The following is a 22,039-nucleotide window of genomic DNA, read 5'->3' as shown; positions in this document are numbered from 1 at the left end:
ATAATAAAAAACTTATAAAAATTATAATATATGTCTTTAAAAATAAATAATAATAAAATAAAAAGTATAATAAAAAACTTATAAAAACTTGTAATATTATATATATATCATAATATATATAAGTCTTTAAAAATAAATCCTTCTTGCTCTCTACCATATATATATATAATATATATATATATATAATTTAAGAGGAGAGTAAAATAAATCTTTGATATTTTGCTAGGAGGTGAATTTGAAATGGGAAGCATTTGTAAGAAAGATATTTGAGGTTCATCAATTTTTTATCCCTCAGCCCTCCGTGTGTGCCTACTCTTGTTTTCTTTCTCTCTGCCCCTAGACAAGCCTTGGTTTTGTGAACAGTCTTTTCAGCATCATCAAGGTCTACGTAGAAGCTTCTGAGACTTCACCATTGACGGATTTCCTTTCTGTGCTTGCAAAGGTAAAATCCCTCAGAGAGAGCTCAGGGTCCCGCAATGAATTCACCCACCTCCCAGGATGGTTGTTCATAGCTACTTGATTTTCTTGGTTTCTGGGAAATTTTTCCCACTACCCTCCCACAAAGGAACCATCCCTTTCTGCACCAATCAACATTTTCAAAAATAACTTGCAGATTTTGTTTTCCCAGTGCCACATCTCCTCTTGGTTTTATTGACACAAAGATCTGCATGCATGGAAAAGCCATTTCCAAGTCTGTTTTATAAATGACTTCAATTTAAAGCAATATTCATGGCAATAGTTTAGTGTTCACTAATTACATGGTTGAATTGTTCTTGTAACAAAAGTGCCAGTCTCTCAGAAAGGAACAAAATAAACTTTCAAATCCATCAGTACCCTTGATAATATTTCTGCATGTGAAATGAGGAGAAAAGAAAAATTGGTAGCCCTGGTTTGATAAGTGCTATTTATTTCTTGACCTCACCCACCACCTATTTTTTTTTTTACTTTGACCTTTTTCACCCAATTCCTATCTAAGGACATTTAGCAAGATTTAAACTCTCATGCTCCATATAAAAAGTCATAGACTGGGATTTATTGAGCGCTTCGTAAGTGCTATGTATGAGGATGATATTCTGTACACAATATGCAAAATTAGACAAGCTCCATGTCTTGAGGAATTTGCAGTCCAAAGGAAGAGAAATTAATCCAATAATGGGATTAATGATTATATAATCAAATTCAGAGGAATGCTGCAGGAAAAAAAAAAAAACATAGCTATTATAAGCATCCAACAAAGGAAACCTTCTACTTTGGGGTAGAAGGTGGGTAGTTACTGGAAGAAAGTACTTCCTGGAAAATAATCCTGAAGGTGAGATATGAAGAAAGGGAAGTTTTCACAAGGTAAAAATAAGCAGGAAGTTAGAAATGAAGTAGGCAGATCCTTTAGTCAACTTTGAAACCAGATTTTAAACTTTAAAAGCTATAAAAAATAAGACAGAGAATGTAAAGTTTGGGGAATTAGTTAAAACCTCAGGCGCTCTCAATTCCTTAAAAGTCAAAGATTTTCTAAATTTAATTGTTAGTAAACAGTCTGGAGAAATACCAGCTTCTCATTAAAAAAAAAAATAATGTGCTAAAGAATGAGATATTAATAGACTCTCTATTAAATGTCTCTAACACACTTTCAAATACAGAACTTGAGAGAGATGTTCCAGGTTACTATAGTTTTAGAAACCAGGAGAATTAAACAACTGGGCATTTTTAAAGAACATTTGATGAAAAGGTGAATGTCGTTGCCTTGATTACTCACCACCTACTCCAGCTTACCCTCAACCTTCACGGGCACTGAAATCAAAGGCAGTATTTGTCACTGGTACCATGCAGGTTGTGTTGGCCTCAACAAAACCTGAGTGGAAGTCAAAGGGTAAACTAAATCAAGAAGTCCTGACTCGAATTTTCTTTAAACAAGGGGGTGGGAGAGAGACTATTTATTGAGGTATTAATTTTATTATGGAAATATCATATTTTTTAAAAACAAATTTGGTTGTATTTTGGACACAATACCTTTATTTTATTTATTTATTTTTATGTGGTGCTGAGGATTGAACTCAGCGCCTTGCATGTGCTAGGCAAGTGCTCTACCACTGAGCCCCAGCCCCAACCCAGGAGGACCCTAATTTTTAAAGGAATGTTTCTTGTGGAGATTCCCTGTCTAATTCACACAGTCACAGCTCCTGCAGGATCATGGAGTCTCCTTTGCTCTTCCCTATTCTAGTGAAGGGAAAGAGGAAGTCTGCCGGGCTCTGTGCTCTCCCTAACCGCCCTTGGTTCTCCTCCTCTTGCAGTATTTCCGAGGGAGCCTCTGTCAGAGCCACCAGACCTACTGCCTGAATTACTCTGCGGCTGTGTTTTATCTTGAGAGCCTGAGGCAGAGAGATGACTTCAGCACTTATTTAAAAGTAAAGTACCAGTTTATCTTCTTCTTCTTCGATATTTTCCCTAACACTCTTAGGGTGTCAAAGATACTAGGAATTCTGATACCCAAATTTAATGGGAAAGAAGAGAACTAAACGAGCTACCACACATGATAACTGGAATCCTACTTCCCTCGTAGATACACCCTCCACTTCACACGGAGGAACTTTTAAGTTGTACACATCTGGAAGCATGACACTATCTGATGCACCTTTTCAAATTTTGACTGGCACTTGAAACGTTTTATTTGTGCATTGGTAGTAATTGGTAAGAAGATAACCAGAATAAGAATGTAAGCTTTGTTGGTGACTAAAAGTTTGACCCTGGTAGGATTTGGTGCCAGAAAAGCCCTATAGCACAAAAAGTAGAAGTACCGTTTACATTGTGTTCTGCATGTACACATGGCTTCCCCCCCACACACCCCAGAGTAGCTCACAGAGTACAATCTAAGTGTTGCTTCTGGAATTGTGCAATATGGTATCTCTGGGTCCCCAAAAACATTACAAGAAAGACTTTCTTGGGGAGGGGGGTCTTTAGGTCTTTAGCATTTGCTAATAAGTAAACCAGGAACCAGTTTTTCTGGACCTCTTCCCCAATCCTTTGACCCTTCCTTTGTTTATTTCTGTAACCTGAATTATACCTGTTCAGTAGTGATTCAGAGAAAATGGTCCAAGCCCTTCCAAAAAACCCTCCTTCCCCTGCAGCTGTAAGAGGCTGGCAGAAAAGACAGCCGCGGTCCCCAGTGACTCAGCTCTGAATCCGTGGGCCTTTGCCATGCTTCAGCGTGCCAGGAAGCCTGGGTGTGGCAGGGATAAGAAAAGGGAAATGATCTTGGCAAAGAGAGTTGAGCTTATTTTTGTTGCTTCAGCGTTTCAGTGTTGTCTTTGTTACTCAAACTGAAACCTGAAAGCTCGTTGGATTTCCAAATATGTAGAATAATCATGCTGCACATGTTTCCCCTGGAAGCAACTGGAGAGAATTGAGTCATTTCTCTCCCTTCCAAGCTGGAGGGAGAGGTTAATGTAGCAAGGTCCATCCAGCTACCATTTTCAAATAATGATGGAAAAATCCCACATGAATTGTGATAGAGAGGGGTGCTTCACATGAGTCTGTGGAACACATACAGCATCCAGAGATATTGAGGGAAGGGGGCAAAGAAAGTCCTGCTCTTAGGATAACACGTGAAACTTTTATAATGATGAATGCTTTACGAGGGACTTTTCTAGTTCTTAGCACAAACCTATGATGTTGATGACGTTGTTCTCATGACTCCCTGAGGCTCAGAGAGGTTCCACACCATTTTCAGCTCACCAGAGCCAAAAGGCAGCAAATGAAGAACCATATAAAGGTCTTTAGGCAAATAAAGATACATAGGACCTGACTTAAACATTATGCAATGGATGCATTCAACACAACATCACATGGAAATCCATAAGTATGTATAATTCTTTAAAATTTCTACATATTGGATAAAATAAATTCAATTTAATTTCTAAAAAATTCAACGCTGTTTACACTAGCACTGTTTCCAATTCCTCGGGGCTCTTTTCCATCTCCAGGGAAGGGTTAGCCTCATCAAATAAAGATGTGGGGCCTGGGAGAGACTCTGAAAAAGCTGGAGGGGAATCTGCCTTCCACAGCCCCATAGCACAGAACAAAAGCATCCTTGCACACTCAGAGAGTGGCCAGCTTTGAGTCCTTGCACCGTGCTCTGTACCAGACATCTGAACCCCTTTGTCTCAACAATAACTCGGTGGAATTTGATATGATTCCCATTTTAAGGAGCTTGGGCAGATCAAGGCAAGATGCTATAAGACATGTTATTCTGGGGCACAAAGAGGACTCACAATCAGATCTGTCTGAAGCTGACCTTCTCACTAGGTCCTGCTGTAAAACACCTTCCTTAGAGAATTTAAGTTTATGCTGCATGGTGGCCTAAAATTGGACTATGAATGCACTGGGGTCTGTATACCCTCTGTCCCACACGAGGCTGGGCTCTATGAATGTTATGTACAATACATACATTATCCTGGTGCTCGTCGATGGGAGTAGAATTCTTCCCACTATTTTGGAACCAGTTAGTATGATGCAGCAGAATAGAGTGGGACTCTGGGCCAGGTCTGCTAGTGTAGCTCAGTTAACAATAGTTAAGAATAACAATCGCTAACAACAGCTAAGAACTCTAGAACTCGGAGGGGGGGGGGGTGTCTGGAGCTCTAGAACTTCAGGATCTTCCAGGCACGGTTCGATGTTTTTTTGTGTGTGTGGATCAGCTCATTAAAACTTCTCACCAACCCCATGAGGTGCTTACTGTCACTATCTACATTTGGCAGATGAGTTTTGAAGAGGATACGTAAACGTCCCGAGGTTCTAAGGCTAATGACTGTCCCAGCCCAATGCTGCAACCCTGCTTTAGTCAGCTTTCTCACTGCTGTGACTAAAGGATCCGACTAGAACAATTAGAGAGGAGGAAAGATTTATAGGAGGGCTCACAGTTTCAGAGGTCTCAATCCATAGACAGCAGGCTCCATTCCTTGGGTCTGTGAATGCACTGGGAGGTGGGGCAGAACATCATGGCAGAAGAGTGTGGCCAAGGGAAGAGGCTCACGTGATGATCAGTAAGCACAGAGAGACTCCACTCTCCAGATACAAATATATACCCCAGAGCCATGGCCCCAAGGAACCACTTCCTCCAGCCACACCCCACCTGCCTCCAGCTAACACCTAGTTAATCCCATCAGGAATTAATTCATTGATTAGGTTAAGGTTACAACCCAATCATTTCTCTTCTGAACCTTCTTGCATTGTCTCACAGGGGACACCACATCTAAATCATAACAGTCCCACCAAGACAGATTTATTTATTTGTGCCCCTTTAACTCCTTCCATTTGTCCTCTAAACACATCGGGTATGTATTATTTTACAAAAGGTAGCTTCCATTGATCTAGATCCATTAATGAAAAAGCCTTTTATGTCCAATATCTCTATGTTCTTTGATTTCCCTAATGGACATGAAAAAATAAAGCCAAAATAGATGAAAGAAAAACTTAGAACTTTTGAAATTTTCAACCAACTTTTTTTTTTCTTCTTCTGAGGCTTCCCCAAACACTAAAGCCTTCTGCTATCTCTTCTGGATCTTTCTCTGAGTTACTTATCACTAATGCCTCTTGCCTAGTTGATATCTCATGGAGGTTGGTGATTTCCAGTTCACCCTGACTACCATGAGTGGCCGGGGGGTCAGTGCTGCTCCTCAGAGCATGGCAGTTTGGGGCAGTGGCCCAGGGCTGTGTGTTTTGAGGGAATCCCTAACTGCTGCTGAGAAATCAGCTACTGAAACTCTCCAGCCACCCAAGAGGAGGTATGGCTGGCATGCTGCTGCCACTCAGCCTGCAAGTCAGACACTGAAGCCAAGCCCTCCTCCCTTCCTCTTCTTCCCACAAGTTGGCACTTATATAGCCTGTCTCTACCTGTAGACCCTGCTTCCTCCTCCACCCCTCCCACCCTAGGGAGAACCACAGCCACTGGGAGCTGGATGAGGACTCAGAGATCATTTAGTAAACTCTCCACCAGGTCACAGAAAAGAAAAGTGACCTCCAGAGAAGGGCAGGTGGTCCTTGTATCCTGGGTCCTGCGGGTCCAGACACTCAGCGCCCAGGCTCATTCTCAGGAGCCACGGTGTGTGCAGGGCTGTGAAGAGTGTCCTCCACAGGTTCCTGGGAGGAAGCTCTGAATCTTTTCAAAGCAACACCTGATAAAGCAGCTAGTGGGGCCGGTGAGACACCCAAGGACAAGATCAAGCTATGGAACTGCAAACTGCTAAGCAGAAGGCGAGGAGATGAAAGGGAGGATTTGGAGGGGGAAGAGACAGCGCACTCTGTGCAACAAAGAAGATGGAAAAAGAAAATGATGTACGGGGTAGGGGGGGTGGGGTTGTGTGCTCTGCATTCAACCCCTTTCTACAACCCCAAACCTCCAGTGAAATGAAACACATACTCACAAGACGGCTGGCATGAGGGGACTTCACAGTGAAAACTGACATAAGAAATCAACCAAGGGTGCCATGGCTTGAATGTCCCCACCATAACTCATTGGGAGCTGGATAAGGACTCAAGAGAGGTTACGAGGTGGGAACCGGTGAAGCCTTCAAAAAAGTACTGGGTCATGAGTGCTCTGTCCTTACGGATTAATGGATTTGTAGGTGATCCAAGAAGTGGCTTTGTTATAAAAGCCAGCTCTCTGACTTTTTGGTTCTCTTGCCCTGTGGTACCTTGAACTGTCCTGAAACTCTGCAGAAAGTCCCCAGCCACAAGAAGGTCCTCACCAGATATGACCTTCTGATCTTGGGCTTCCCAACATCCAGAACTGTAAGGAATAAAGTTTTTCTTTATAAATTACCCAATCTATCACAGCAACAGAAAACAGACCAAGGCGGAGGGGCTGTGATTGACCCATGCTGTTCAGAGAAGAAATGGTGTGGGTAGAAACAAGAGCCAGATGAAGCCATCACAATCTTCACGTTCCTCAGTTTGTTTATATTCAGGGAGGGCTTTGGATTGCTGGGAGTTTGAGCCAATTGTACCTGAATGTCTGAAATGCGATAACTAAATTTGGGTATAGAGACATCTCTGGGGAAGCGGGGGTGGGGGGCTCCCACAGTGCACCTGGCCCACCCGAGGACCACCTTGAAGAGTCAGAAGGCAAAGGAGTTCACCCGGGCAGAAACTGAGAATAAAGGTGAAAATGAGGAAAAGTCTAGAGCAGGAAAATACTGATGTGAGGGCAGGATCCCTGCCACAGCTGATCTGGACGGCTATCCCACAGCACCAGAGACTGAGAGCTCAAAACAACAGAAATTTACTCCTCACAGCCCTGGAGTCTGGAAATCTGAGGTCAGGGTGCCAGCATGGTTGGGTTCTGAGTTGTAGACCGCTGCTGCTTTCTCATTGAATTCTTCCATGGTTGGGAAGAGAGTTAGAGAGTTCTCTGAGGTCTCTTTTATATATAAGGGCACTGATATCCCATTTGTAAAGGGTCCCCCTGGTGACCTCATCACCTCCCAAGGGCCCTACCTCGTGATTTCATCCCACTGGGATTTCAACATATGGAATTTTGAAGGGACACAAATATTCTGCCCATATTAATAACCCCTTTGTATTTGAACTCAGGATCAACTGAGCCTGAGTGGGTGGGTGAGTGAAGAGGAAGAGAATACACCCTCGATAATACTCCTCAATGTACTTTCTGCATAGATGCTAGCAATCTGCCTCCACGCAGCATGTCACCTTCAAAAAATCCAGGGCTCTTATATTCAAGGAAGTGTCACATTCAAAGAAACAGTTATCAGCCGGGTGTGGTGACGCACACCTCTGATCTCAGCATCTTGGGAGGCTGAGGCAGCAGGATAGCAAGTTCAAAGCCAGCCTTAGCAATGCAAAGAGGCCCTAAGCAACTCAGTGAGATCCTATCTCTAAACAAAATATCAAAAAGGGCTGGGATGTTGCTCCTTGGTTAAGCACCCCTGGATTCAATTCCCCGATACCAAAAAATAGAAAGAAGGGAAGAAAAAGAAGCAGCTAGCAGACAAAACTAATGCAAAAGCTATTGTCACCTTTACTTGTGTTTCTCAAATATCACTTATAGAACTCCAGGGTATAGCTCATCACAATACATCTTCCTTTTCCCGTCTCCCCCTGTGCTTGCATACTCTAGAGCTGCCTCTTTCCCCAAACCCCAACTCCAGACACTCCCGATCACAACTGTGTGTGCGTCCTTCACTCCCTCCTCCTTCTGGTTTGCTCTGAATCATGTGGCTTAACTTAGCCTCTTGGATTTCAATTTTCATTTTTGATCATTGCCCTGATACTTCCCAGCAAGGAAGAGTCAAGGAACTGACCCAACAAGCAAAGCTCCTTCCATTCCCCTTTTCTGTCTCTTCAGTCTTGATCCTCAATGCTCCTAATCATGCATCACAACAAGAACGGGAACCAAACTGGTGAAACCAGAAATCTCTCAAGGGCCAGAGACTAGGAGAAGCCAATGGGCAAAATCAAACTCTCCATGAGATGTGTAAGCAAGACGGGAACTCATGTCTTGTACAACTTATCTCCACCACAAAGGGTGTTTTGAGAGGTGTATGTGGGGAAAGGGGGTATTTAGTGAGTATTAAACTTTTTTTTTTTACATCTAAGTCTTGATTCAGTTCCCTGTTTAGGAGAACTGAGCAGTGGGATACAGCTGGGTCTGCTGACCTCTGCCCTCGTCACCGTTTTAGGAAGGCAAAACAGATGAAGGAGCCTTGCCTTTCTTTAACCGACAAGTAACACTGTTAGTCAGTAAGGTGCAATAATTCTCTCGATCACACCTAAGAACCCAGTGTCAGACCCTGAATCTGTCACCGGTACACGGATGCTTGCTACAGACAGTTTATAATGGAGTTTTCAAAATCAAAGGTGAGTCCATGGCTTGTAAGTTTTCCCAGCCACCTGGCAAGGGCATTCCTTTCAGATCTTTGAGAATTTCTTGGGTCCAGGCTTCTCAGAGCCGCGATGGGGCAGGTGGTACTCTGATGCCTTTGCTTTTGCCTTCCCCAGTGGTGTGAGCAAAACGAACAGTGCAGACGGCTGCACCTGCCTGAGCTGCTAGTGGCCCCGCTACACAGGCTTACTCGATACCCCTTGTTGCTGAAGAATATCTGGAAAAGGAGCTCAGACTCCACCGAGAAGATCATGATCTACTCCATCAAGGAGAGGGTGGAGAAGTCAATCCGTAAGTCCTGGAGATCTGTGAGCTTAATAGAAGAGTCGGGGAGCCCCAGGGCTCCTGGAAACCAGCTGGGCTTCATCCCGGAAGGCAATTCCATTGACTTGAGGTCACAACTCTGGGAAATGGGATCCACATCTGAGGGTATTACAGATCACATACACACAAAACAATGGGTCTGGTCACATCCTGGTGAACTGATGAGAATCCCACACCAAGTCAACCCAGGACGTGGCTCTGTCTCCAAGGGTTTCAGAAGCGAGGTCAGGCAGAAAGGGCTCTTCTGCCCAGATAACTGAAGGCACTTCATTTTTAACATGCATTCTGAACCCACACACAAAGCAAACGGCACTCGGCCCCATGGAAAACTAACTAGAGGATAAATTGTACTCATCGTATTTTAAAAGTCATGAAGTCCAGGGCCATTGCAAAAAAAAATAATGCCAACTACAAGAAGAACAGAAATCTGGGGATAGGAATTGAACACACCCTGGGATGATTGAAGTGTACCTAGGTATCTCTGTATAATTAAAATTCAAATAAAGTCCATGATACATGCCCATAGTGCAAGATTTCCTGGTGGGCATCAAAAGGGAACACTTCCAATTGATGATTAACAGCTGTACAAAAATAACATATTTGTGTTCCTTTGCCAATTCAAAAACAAAATAAATAGCAATGCAGTGAGATTGTCTTTTCCACTTTTCCAATTTTTTTTTTCTGAAAAATTCCAAAATAACCTAAGGAATTGGAATTAAGTTTATCAAATAACAAAGCAACAAATTCAATTAAAGATCAATTATTTTTAAAAGCTTTTAAAGTAATTGAGGATCGCTTGGATGGGAAGATAAAAGCAAATTCACTGGAGATATCTCAATAAGAGTTTGCTTCTTACTGTGGAAGGAAGGGTGTCCTTTAAGTGTATCTCCTTAAATGTGACAAATTCTCCAGGGTTCCACAAACCTTGTGATTGTGATTCTATGGGTCTCTCACTTGCCCCCATGTTTTCAAACGTTATTCCAAAACCTCAATAGTTTATAGAAGCACAATTCACAATAGCTAAGCTAGGAAACCAGCCTAGATATCCATCAACAGATGAATGGATAAAGAAATTGCAGTTTATATACACAATGGAATATTACTCAGCCATAAAGAAAAATGAATTCATGACATTTGCCATTAAATGGATGGCTCTGGAGAATATAAGTGAAGTAAGCCAATCCCCAAAAGCCAGAGTTTGAATGTTTTCGCTGATATGTGGAAGCTAAACACAATTAAGGGGAGGAAGGGGAAGAAGAGAAGTTCAGTAGATTAGACAAAGGGGAACAAAATAAAGGGAGGAGGAATAGGAAGAGGACAGAAAGTAGAATAAATCTAAGAATTTTATTATGTACACCTATGAAAATACCCGAGTGAACCTCACCATCATGCCCACCCACAAGAATGGGGTTCTTTTTTTTTTTTATTTATTTTTTTTTATTGGTCATTCATAACATTACATAGTTCTTAATACATCATATTACACGGTTTGATTCAAGTGGATTATGAACTCCCGCTTTTACCCCGTATACAAATTGCTGTATCACATCAGTTACCCTTCCATTGATTGACATATTGCCTTTCTAGTGTCTGATGTATTCTGCTGTCTGTCCTATTCTCTACTATCCCCCCTCCCCTCCCCTCCCCTCCCCTTTTCTCTCTCTACCCCTTCTACTGTAAATCATTTCTTCCATTTGTATTCTCTTGTCTTACCCCTCCTTTCCTCTTATATGACATTTTGTATAACCCTGAGGATCGCCTTCCATTTCCATGCAATTTCCCTTCTCACTCCCTTTCCCTCCCACCTCTCATCCCTGTTTACTGTAAATATTCTTCTCAAGCTCTTCGTCCCTACCCTGTCCTTGTTTACACCCCTTATATCAAAGGAGTCATTTGGTATTTGTTTTTTAAAGATTGACTAGCTTCACTTAGCATAATCTGCTCTAATGCCATCCATTTCCCTCCAAATTCTATGATTTTGTCATTTTTTAATGCAGAGTAATACTCCATAGTGTATAAATGCCACATTTTTTTTATCCATTCATCTATTGAAGGGCATCTAGGCTGGTTCCACAGTCTTGCTATCGTGAATTGAGCTGCTATGAACATCGATGTAGCAGTGTCCCTGTAGCATGCTCTTGTTAGGGCTTTAGGGAATAGACCGAGAAGGGGAATAGCTGGGTCAAATGGTGGTTCCAAGGAATGGGGTTCTAATTAGAATAAGATGTATCCTAGACTTGTATAATTTTATCAAAATGGATTCTACTATCATGTATAACTAAGAAGAACCAATAAAATAAATTTTTTAAAGTCCTCCATAGCAACAACATATTGTTGGAAAATTAATAAAAATCTTCAAAGAGTAAATCAAGTTCTTACCAGAAAATATCATCCCTGTCTTGAAGTAATAGTATGCTTTAGGATTAGGACAAAAAGATCTATTTGTCTTTGCTGGTTTGGTATTTTTTTTTTCTTCCTCTACTTATAGGCTGTGTATGGTGTGGCATATAAGAAAGACCACCAAGATTTTATTAGTATTCTCTTTCTCTGCAAAAGGCTGGTTTTAAATTAGTGAATTTTTCAGATATTTAAACAGCAAGGATTATATTAAGCACACCTAAATTTTGATTTGCTCCAGGGCCAGTCGGTATCTCTGATTACTGTGAGTATTGGTTAAAGTTGATACTGTGGTGTGTGTCACGCCTTCAAAAATACATTGGATGTGTCTTGTCTTTCAGGAGATCTTGAAGGAAAAGTGAAGTGGCTTGACAATTTCCAAAAGTTCAGACATCTACAGGAGATTATAATATGGCCTCCACTTTGGGATAGAGATAAAAGGTTTTTCATTCCAGAGGTACAAAAAAGGATCACTAAGGACTTGCATCCCTTTCTGGAAGTCTGGCATTCAGGTGGAAATACCATAGTCTTAGAAAGTCCCCCACTGTCCACTTGAAGGATAAATCTAGTTTTATTGGCAAGAGGTAAAGCTCTTCCCCCTGCCCTCGTGCTATTCTTTGGGGGTGGGGGGGGGGCCTCAGAGAGATTTTCCCACCCTTTCCCATCCTGGAGTCTGACTACTAGCATTTCTAAACATCTTGAATTTTCTAGATGGAGTTGATTGCCCCGGGCCCATGTTCTTTTTCAATCACTAACAACATCTCTTTTATTTTTCTCCCTTGTTTTGCAAGTGTTTGAAACACATTTTTAAGGACCACACAGCGGAACACATCTTGTCTCCAACCAACAGACACCTTCTCTATGAAGGAAAATTAACTCTTGCAGGTAAATAACTGGTTTAAAAATCCACCATCTTTGCTGCTTTATAATTTGCTCCATTGCTGTTGGTTGAAGGATGGGGAGAACTGTGTTTACCTGTGTCCAGGGTAGCAGTGGATCTGAACCAGAGAGCAACCAGCTTGAATGGACACTGCACAATGGAACTTACTCTCTGTAAGATAGGGTCATTTTATCTATTTCATAATATTGCTGTGAAAACAAAAACAAAAAAATAGGTCTACATGCACACAAGTCAAGGTCTGGCATAGAGTAGTTCTCAGTCAATGTCAGCAGTCAATGTCATCACATCATCACTTCACTCCTGGCCCCGGTGAGCTGGGCACTCAAGCAACCAAGTGTTTGAGCTGGGCACTCAAGCAACCAAGTGTTTACTGAGAACTGATAGGACACACGTCCTGCCTGGTAGGTACCACTACAAGATAGGGAATAATGCTCTGTGTATCTCTCCCTCCAGTTGGGAGGTTCTATCTCACTTGCCAGAGCTGAAGTATAAGTTCAGAAGAGAGTCTAGAGGCTGAAGGGCCCAGGAAAGCTTCATGGGACACATGGGACTGGAGGTGAGCTTTGAGGAATGGGACAAGAGGGAAGACATCCAGAATGAAGAGAGAACGGAAGAGGCTGGGAGGCAGAAGCCTCTTGAGAGGATAGACTCATGGCAGGATCTAGACCTTATGAGCCCCGGCTATGCCTGGTCCACTCCCAGCTCAGAATTTTCTGCCTATTTAATCTTGGGCCGGTCACAGGATCTTTCCTGTTTCCGTGTCCCCTCTTTGTCATGATGAGTAAATAAGCCAATAGCTGTAGAACCGCTTGAAATAATTATGGACCTAAAGTCCACCTTCAATAAATAGTAAGGTGATCAGAAAGGGCTGCCTGACTGAAGTGGGATCTGCAATCATTCATTTAGTTACTTCTGCATAAAATATTGCTTGGGCACCTACTGTGCTAGTTGCCCATTAACATTGGCATGAGATCCTGTGAGGAGATTCTGGGGATAATTTCTCAGTCAGTAATCCCTGCCTGAGGTCAGAAAGGGAGGATGGGTGTGTCCAGCAGTTTATATCAAAGTGCTTTTCAGGAATTGCCTTCTTCTGCAGTATACAGAGAAGTTGATCAGTCCCATGCTTCAGGTGAGGAATCTGAGCCAGGGAGGTTTCATATCATGCTCAAGGTCACCCAGCAGGTAAACAGCAGGGCCTGGTAGGTTTCCAGAATCACAGCAGCTGCCTGGAAGACAGAGGGAGCCAGCTAGGAAACACAAGCAAGGAGAAGTCCTTGCATTCCTCTATATGTGTGTGTGTGTGTGTGTGGTTGTGTGTGAGCACACGAATGTGTGCATGCACACACACATGCAGGGAATTGAACCCAGGACCTCACACATGCTCATATGCTAAGCATGCACTCTCCCGTGAGCTATACCTGTAGCCCTAGTTATTGAGTTCTTTGTATGTGATAAGCCTTTAAGGGTGCTGAAGAAAGAGTTTTCTAGAAACAATGCACAAAATGGCCCAGGGATCCCAAAGCAGGAAGATGGGGCAGGAAGTTCAGTGGAGAAGCAAGGGGAATAGGAAGCCCCTAAGGCAGTAGAACTCAACCATCCTTAGCCAATAATTCACCATCCCTCACTTTTGTGTAGAAAGACAACAGCTTCAACTTTTCTTTAACGTTACTGATCATTTCAACATAATTATATATTATGACAAGGCTAAATCAAAATAATGAAGCAAGAATTTTATTGTTTCCTGCTCTAAAAACATATGCCTCTCCCTCCAAAACTGGCCTCCACCTAAAGTTATCAGAGATTTTGTTTCCCGTTCCCTCTACCTGCCAACCTCCTGCCAGTGTGAGAGGCACTGGTCTATGTAGGAAATGAGCATGATAGCAAAGGATAAATGCAAGAATGCCATTGGCATTCAGAGGCAGAACAGAAAGACTTTATGATTGATACCGTGGATGAAGAGGAAATAGACCACAGATGCCTTCAAGTGTTATAATCTGTATTGATGGAGGGAGTGGTCAGGGAGTCAATGTAAGGTTCAGGTGCAGGCATGATGAGAAGTCATAGGCAAGCTGATCGAACATCTGTCATGTACTGTCATGGAAGCACAGGTGGAGATTCACCTAAGACTTGGCCAGTACTTTACACGTAGACCCACCTTTTCTAGAAAATTCTTCTTATAGAATCACCTGTGGCAGAATGGGGATGAGATGTAGCTCATTACTAATACCAGGACATTGTTTGATGGTAGAATCTGGTTTAAGAAAACTCCAGCAGAGAGGAGACCCCCATAGATTATAGCAGGGAATCAAGTTTCAAGTCAGTAGAACTCTGCCTTAGAGTTGAACATGGATTTGATGGGGCAGGGATAATAGCATTAGAAGAAATTGGACATTGTTTTTGGATGGGAAAAGTACTGAGTCAAGAATCAGCGGAGGTTCTGGGGAAGTAGGTCAGCTCAAGTAGAGCTCAAGTTTGCCATGCACAAGGCCCTGTGCTCAATCCTAGCAGCGATTTAAAAAAAAGAGAAAGAAAAAAATCAGGGGATCTAGCACCAAATGTGGCTCTGGGAAAACTGATTAAATTTCCTTAACCTCCTCTCTAAATGTTAATAATGATGATGACGATGACAATGATGGTAATGAAACTTGACGCATAGATTGTGTTTCCAAATTTCTTCCAGTCTTCAAAACTGTACTATGGTGACCAAATAAGTATGTTCCTTTTTTATTGCTGGAAGGTACTCGTTTTCATAACTTTCAGAGCCTAACCATAATTGCCATTGGCATTCAGGCTGTGTGCTTCCTTCCCAAATGTATTGCTCCCTTTCGACTGGCAGCTCTAAATAAAACAGTCAGTGAGGGGTAGATTCTGTCTGCCCCACAGCTGTAACACCCAAAGCGCAGGTGCTGTTCACACTGCTGCAGAACAGAAGTAAGGCGGTAGTGCTGCTCCATGCTCTACCACAGTTCAGAATCTATGAAGACAAGAAAGACCAGGTTGACACACCATTGCAAAAAATGTGTAAGTCTCAGGTCAGGTTGCATAGCAATTATATCTTTCTAATTCCCAACTCACCGTGTTCATTACCCATCTCGGTGAAAGTTATCACTGGGCTTCAATAGCCTTAAATTACTGGAATAATGTGAACTGACTTGGAACTTACCATCTTCCTCCTCAGTCCTTGACTTTCAGAAACGATCATATTTTTCTCCCTAGCAATAATCATTTCTAGATACGTCTATCTTATTTTAGACCTTGTTTGCAGGTTTGCTACAAATTGGCTCCCCTAGAACTAAAGCTCCCTGAAGGCAGGACAGTGTCTAAATGACTGTCTAAATGATTGATGCACAATAGATGTTCCAAGTTTGTTGGCTACTTGGTGGAACATGGGGGGCTCCATAAACTGTTTGAAAACAATCAAAATTTCCTACAATAAAGTCTAGGACATAGAAGGTCTTTGTTACCCATTTGTTCATATGAAATTAGGAAGAAAACATAAAATTATTTCATTTTTAACAGTGCTCATCAAGCTCATTCATGTGAGAGCAGCAGAAGGTGAGGAAAACAAATAAACAGGTCTTATGGGTTGCTATGGACTGAATCACACCCCCTCCCTGCTGTGCACACACAGTCCATATACTGAGGCCCTAACCCCCGGTGTAAGGTGTATGGGAAGTAATTAAGATAAAATGAGGCACAGGAGTGGAGCCCTGATCTAATTGGTTATGTGCCCTCACAGCAGGACACAAGAGAGCTTGTTCTCTTCCTTTGCCACGGAGGACATATTGGGAGACAGCCATCTGCAAGTGGGAAGAGAGCCCTTCCTGGATGTTAAATCGGCCAGTACTTTGAGCTTGGATTTCCCAGCCTCCTGAATTGTGGGAAATAAATTTGTATGGTTTAAGGCACCTAGCTTATGATATTTTATTACTGAAGCCTGAGTTGACCAAGATGGAAGATCTAAAACTGTCCAGACATCCCATTCCTAGCCCTCTGTGTTAGCTGAGATATAGATTCAGCCACTGGAGAGACATCAATCATTTTAAAAGATTATTCCTCTCTCGTGTTCAATCCCAAACTATACGACTGCTCCACTCCACAAAATGTTTAGGGACCCAACTTCCTCTGTGTTATTGCTGTCTCTTAGACATTGCTTTCTTCTGTGTGTCTCAGGGTGACCCACCAACGTGAGGAGGAGGGGGCCACGAAAGGACTCGGCCCACCCTCCCAGGATATGACTCATAAGTGGCAATGTGACTCAGAATTTAGTTCCTTGGTTATATCCAGCTATAAGGGAAAACAGGAGATGTATTATTTATTCTCTGTGGATGTGTACCCACTAAAACTCAGGAAGTTCATTATCACAAGAGAAGGGGAGAAGGTTTTTGAGGGACAAACAGCAGTCTTTGCATAGCCTGATTTATGAAAAGGAAAACACTCTTTGTGAGGCAATACCAGTCTTTAAAAACATGCAAGGATAATTGAATATGCTTTCTGATTTCTCTTCTATACAAACATAGAAGGATCTTTTCTCTCATCTTAATACAAGAGAAGAACGTAGAAATGAATCCTAAATACTTTATCTATTCATTTTTTGGTCATTGCCACCTTATTTTCTAGGAGTGAAAGCAGATTAATACAAATGAATAAAATAAGTAGAACAAACAAAAAATAATTGCTTGGGCTGGGTTGTGGCTCAGTGGTAGAGCACTTGCCAAGCATGTGTGAGGCACTGGGTTCAATCCTCAGCACCACATAAAAATAAATGAATAAAATAAAGGTATTTTGTTCATCTACAACTAAAAAAAAAACAAACAAGCAAAAAAAAGAATTACTTGATTTCTTATAAGTACCTGTCACACTCCTTCCAAACACTGTCTTTTCCTCTGAAATCACTTAAATTTAACCATTTATTTTTCTAATTTCTAATGAATAGAGTAAAATGAGGAAAGAGATACTTTATTCTAATATTTGATTTCTCTTCTCTACTATTTCTTTCTTAGGGAAAAGTAGAAAAGCCTATTTGCCTTAAATAACTTATCAAAAATGGTATTGATGTCAGTGATGAGAATCAATCAGTTCTGTTCCCCCAGATGTTGAAGTTGAACACCCAAGAAATGGTGATGCAAGTTTTATTTAAAGGATAAAACAGAGACAGACTTCTCTGCAGAGAAGGGTCCCTGGAGCTGGGTGTCTGAGGAAGGGGGGTGGTGTTCTGCCCCTTTTATACATTTTAGATTTCCTTTGTTCTCCTGCTCTCTTCTCCCCCATCCTGTCTCTCTCCATCTGCCTTCCTGCTATATGACTAGCGGACCCTAAAGGTGGGCCACAGGAGGAGTGATCCTGGGTGGGGAAAGGAAGCCAGCGGCCCAGGAGGCATTCATTCATTAACAACTCCTTATAGGCAAGAACAGTCCCCTGGAGGCGGGTCACCTTGGCAACAGGTATAGGAGGGGGAAGTGTCCTGAAGGTAGTAACATTTCATTTCCTCCTGAATCAGCCCCCATCTTTCTAGCCCAATCATTCACTACCTACACTGACTGCCTTTTTGTCCCCTGGCTCAGTTACCAGAAAAGTTTGTAATCTTAAAACTATGTGGATAATATTCAATTATATAGACACATTGTGAAACATGGGAAATAAGTAGTTTAATGACTGTTTTAGTCAAACAGAGCATCCAAACAAAATTCCACAGACCAGGTGGCAACAGAAATCGTTTCTCATACATTGGAGGCAGAAGTCTCCGATGGAGGCACTAGTCTATTTTGTTCCTGGTGGTTCCTGGGCAGGCTCTCTTCCTGGCCTGTGGATGTCCTCCTTCTTATTGTGTCCTCATATGGCAGAGAGAGAGAGGACACTAATCCTATTGGGTTATCCTCATGACCTGTTTTACCTTAATTACTTCCTTACCCCATATACAACCACACTGGGGTTAGGGCTTCAATGTATGAATTGGGGTAGGGGGTCCCAGTTCAGTCCATAACAAGGACAAAAACATCTCTTTTTTTTTTTTTTCTGAGTAAACATGGGTCTTGGCCAGTGACCACCCAAATAGTTGAGTTAAGATGGAAAAATGCAGCAAGTTCAATTTGCTAATGGATTTGTACTGGGCTTAGTTGAAACCCTAGAAAATATCATGAGTTACCTTAGATTTTCTTGAAATGCATCACAAATACAATGTCCTTAAAGTTGAAAGCTTGAGCTCTAATCAGGTCTTAGGAAGAAATCAATTCGACGCTGAGGAAGACAGTTTTCTGATTCACTTGATGGGATCTCCCTGAGCTACAAGCCCACCCTGTTTTGTTTTCTAAGAGATTCTTTGATTTAAAAATTAAAAAAAAATTCTACCTACTATTTCAAGTCCCCATTTTAACCTTCTCTTTCTTTTCTCAGAAAGCACAAGATTCCTAGATGTGTATCTCTTCCTCTTTGATGATTTCCTCTTAATTACAAAAACTAAACGCAGCAAAAAGGTAAAACTATTTCTAAATACATTTCTAAATTAGATAAAAAAAATATTTCAAATAGGCTCTGTTCAAACCACACAATATTCTTATACATTCAATTGGATCTTTCCCTCTAAAAATTTATATAAATAATAAGCAAATTGCATTTCTCAAGTTTGTTAAGGGAGATATCCATTTAAGAACAACTTAGTCTGTATACCCTCAAGGTATACAGAAACCATGGGGCCTGACCTGACTAAGCTCAGGAATCCCAAAATTTCTTTGTCTACATTGGCACTTATAAATTGGCCACCTTGGAGCTACCAGTGTGGGGACCCTCCAACCTGTGTGTGGCCATGTGGCAAAATAGTATCCACCACTCATTCTGATTTGAAAGCTCACATTATTCTTGAGAAACGATGTTTGGGAAGATAGACGTTAGAAAGAGCTGTGATCTTTCAGTGTCTACCTGTATAAGAACTGCAGAGGCCAAATATGTACAGCTGGTGTCACAGAAAAAAAAAATGAGTCACCTGGGGCTATAAAGAGTAGGGATTTCTCATATTTCTTAAGTATTACTGTTAGCATTATTATCACTGATGTTGTTGTTTGTCACTATTAATTAAGTTACTGGTCTGATGGTCCAAAGCCTTTCTTTCTGATCCCTTGTTTCATAGTCTGCTCCCTGAATGGTGAGTGTGAGTAGTCTCAAGAAGGGCAGCTCCTCCAAGATTCTCAGACACCTGCCCTCAGAGGGGGGTCTAATGTGTTATTTCTCTTGCTTCTTTACCAAATGACTTGCCTCATACAGATAATATCAAGAGAGTAAGCATCTCATGTATTTTCATGAACCAAGCTTCTTGATGACAGGTTGGTCAGTTGAGCTAAATAATTCAAAGATCTTAAAGCCATAAAATAGATACCCATTAATCAATCTATGAATAGCTGATGGTTAGCTAGGGAGGGAGTGGGTGTGGGAGAACACTGACAATCAGTGTTTCAGAATTTGTATGGCCTCCTATTTTAAGCTACAGAGACTGGCATATCTGAGCAAATCAAACTCTGAAACATCTCTACCCCCTTCAAAAACCTTAATGCCAGCACTGCTCACCTTCACTTCAAGAAGTGGTGCAAAACTGGGCATGGTGGCACAGGCCTATAATCCCAGTAGCTCAGGAGGCTGGGGTAGAAGGATCACAAATTGAAAGCCCACTTCAGCAACTTAACAAGGCTCTGTCTCTAAATAAAATAAGGGATAAGGGTGTGACTCAGTGGTAAGTGTCCCTGGATTCAATCCTTAGTACCAAAAAAAAAAAAAAAAGTGGTTCAATGATGCAAAGCAGAGCACACAAGTTAATGGAGCGCCATATTGGTTATATTCAGGCAATATTCTGGGCTCATACTTCACAACTCGATTTAAAAATAAGAAATGTTATCAGCTTATCTTTTTCTCTACTATTCTGTTTACAGTGCATGCAAATGACATCCTTTATACTTTTTCAGAATATTCAACATCTTAGATATTGGAAACAATTTCAGTTACTTACAAATTCTAGAACATAGAATCTATTTATGGTTTCATACTATAGCCCACACACAGCATGGCCAACATGAAGATCCCGTTTTCATTCATCTAACTCCACACTAGAAAGAGATTCCAGTGATGTGATGGTGATTAAGGTGTTTCCCAATTATGGATGCCAACCGTTACTTATTTAGGTGATTCAATTTGGAGTCATATATATTTGCTTTAAATCACTATGCTTGAGAAAATGCTTTTGAGAATCCATTTAAAATAGTAAGATGTTGAGAAATAGTTTATACAGTAGAAATAAATCTAACCAAACTCTCTTACACACATATATGAATACAACACAGTGAATTTTACCTTCAGTTATATCCATAATACACTAATTTAAAAAACTACAAATAAATAGAAGAAAGGCCATAGAGCAGAGGAAACAGGAGGGAGGGAGGCGGGAAGGAGAGGGGGAAGTACTGGGGACTGAATTGAAACCAATTATATTCATGCTTGTATAATTATATTAAAATGAAGCCCAATATTTATATCCTTCAGGTATGTGCACCAATATTTGTTTCCCATATAATGCTTTATTTTTCTCTTTAATTTCAGAAACTTGGGAGTGCAGACACTGGTTTGCTATGTCCTTCACTTACTCTTGAGCTGCAAACTGTAATAAAAGAGGGTGGCTCCTGTATAGTACTCGATCAGCCCATTCCACTAGATAGATTGGTTGTCAAAAGCATTGATCCGCTCCACGTGTCAGGTACGTGTCTGTTTCCATTATGCAACTCCACTGCTTGCCATCATGGTTTTATATTGGACATTTTCAATAGCTGGACATGAATCTAGTTTAAGTCTTCATAGAAGACATCTGCAATCTCACATGGTATATATATCACTCTATAAATCGGATATGGTATCCAGTGCTCAAATGACCCAGCTCAGTCATTTGCTCACCGTGGGATCTTAAATGCTTAAGCCTTGGGTTCCTCTTGACAAAATAGGGATACTGATGTCTACTTCCATGGGTTTGCATGAGCATTAAATAAAATAATGCATGTAATGCTCTAAAAATGATAGCTATTATTAGTATTGCTATCCTATCATCATTATAATACTGTTATTGCTATTGTTCAAGCACTGCTAAACCATGATATGCTATGAAAGTGTAAGACATGTTACTACAAACACTCTATAAAAAGAAATGTCAAAGGGGAATGAAGGGAAGATGGGGGAAAAGAATAGGAAAGACATTAGAATGAACTGGATTCAACTTTCCTATGTTCATGTATGAATACATGACCAGTGTAACTCCACCACATGTTTGACCACAAGAGTGGGATCCTAATTAGAATAAGTTATACTCCATGTATGTATAATATGTCAAAATATACTCTACTGTCGTGTATATCTAAAAAGAACAAACAGCAACAACAAAATATCAGAAAGAAATACCTAATACATGTACATATATAAATGTATACATAAATTTCTCTATATATTTGCTTCTTGGTCAGGAGGTAATTGTGCATGTATACACACATTTTCACACACAC

The 22,039-nt window shown here is 41.3% G+C and overlaps 1 protein-coding gene across 1 annotated transcript in view; it reads left to right on the top strand.

The window, feature by feature from the left end:
* The window catches only part of Plekhg7 (pleckstrin homology and RhoGEF domain containing G7), a 63,109-nt gene that overhangs the window by 34,784 nt on the left and 6,286 nt on the right, over positions 1-22,039 (top strand). The window contains exons 8-14 of the mRNA XM_077799041.1: positions 341-442; positions 2,286-2,399; positions 9,007-9,181; positions 11,953-12,068; positions 12,403-12,496; positions 18,906-18,985; positions 21,093-21,246. Coding sequence (XP_077655167.1) covers positions 341-442; positions 2,286-2,399; positions 9,007-9,181; positions 11,953-12,068; positions 12,403-12,496; positions 18,906-18,985; positions 21,093-21,246 — 835 coding nt within the window. The remainder of the gene's footprint in view (positions 1-340; positions 443-2,285; positions 2,400-9,006; positions 9,182-11,952; positions 12,069-12,402; positions 12,497-18,905; positions 18,986-21,092; positions 21,247-22,039) is intronic.

Source organism: Urocitellus parryii, chromosome 5 (assembly GCF_045843805.1).
Source record: "Urocitellus parryii isolate mUroPar1 chromosome 5, mUroPar1.hap1, whole genome shotgun sequence".
Lineage (NCBI taxonomy): Eukaryota > Metazoa > Chordata > Mammalia > Rodentia > Sciuridae > Urocitellus > Urocitellus parryii.
The sequence above is the reverse complement of the archived record's forward strand: the minus strand, read 5'-3'. Positions and strand labels throughout refer to the sequence as shown.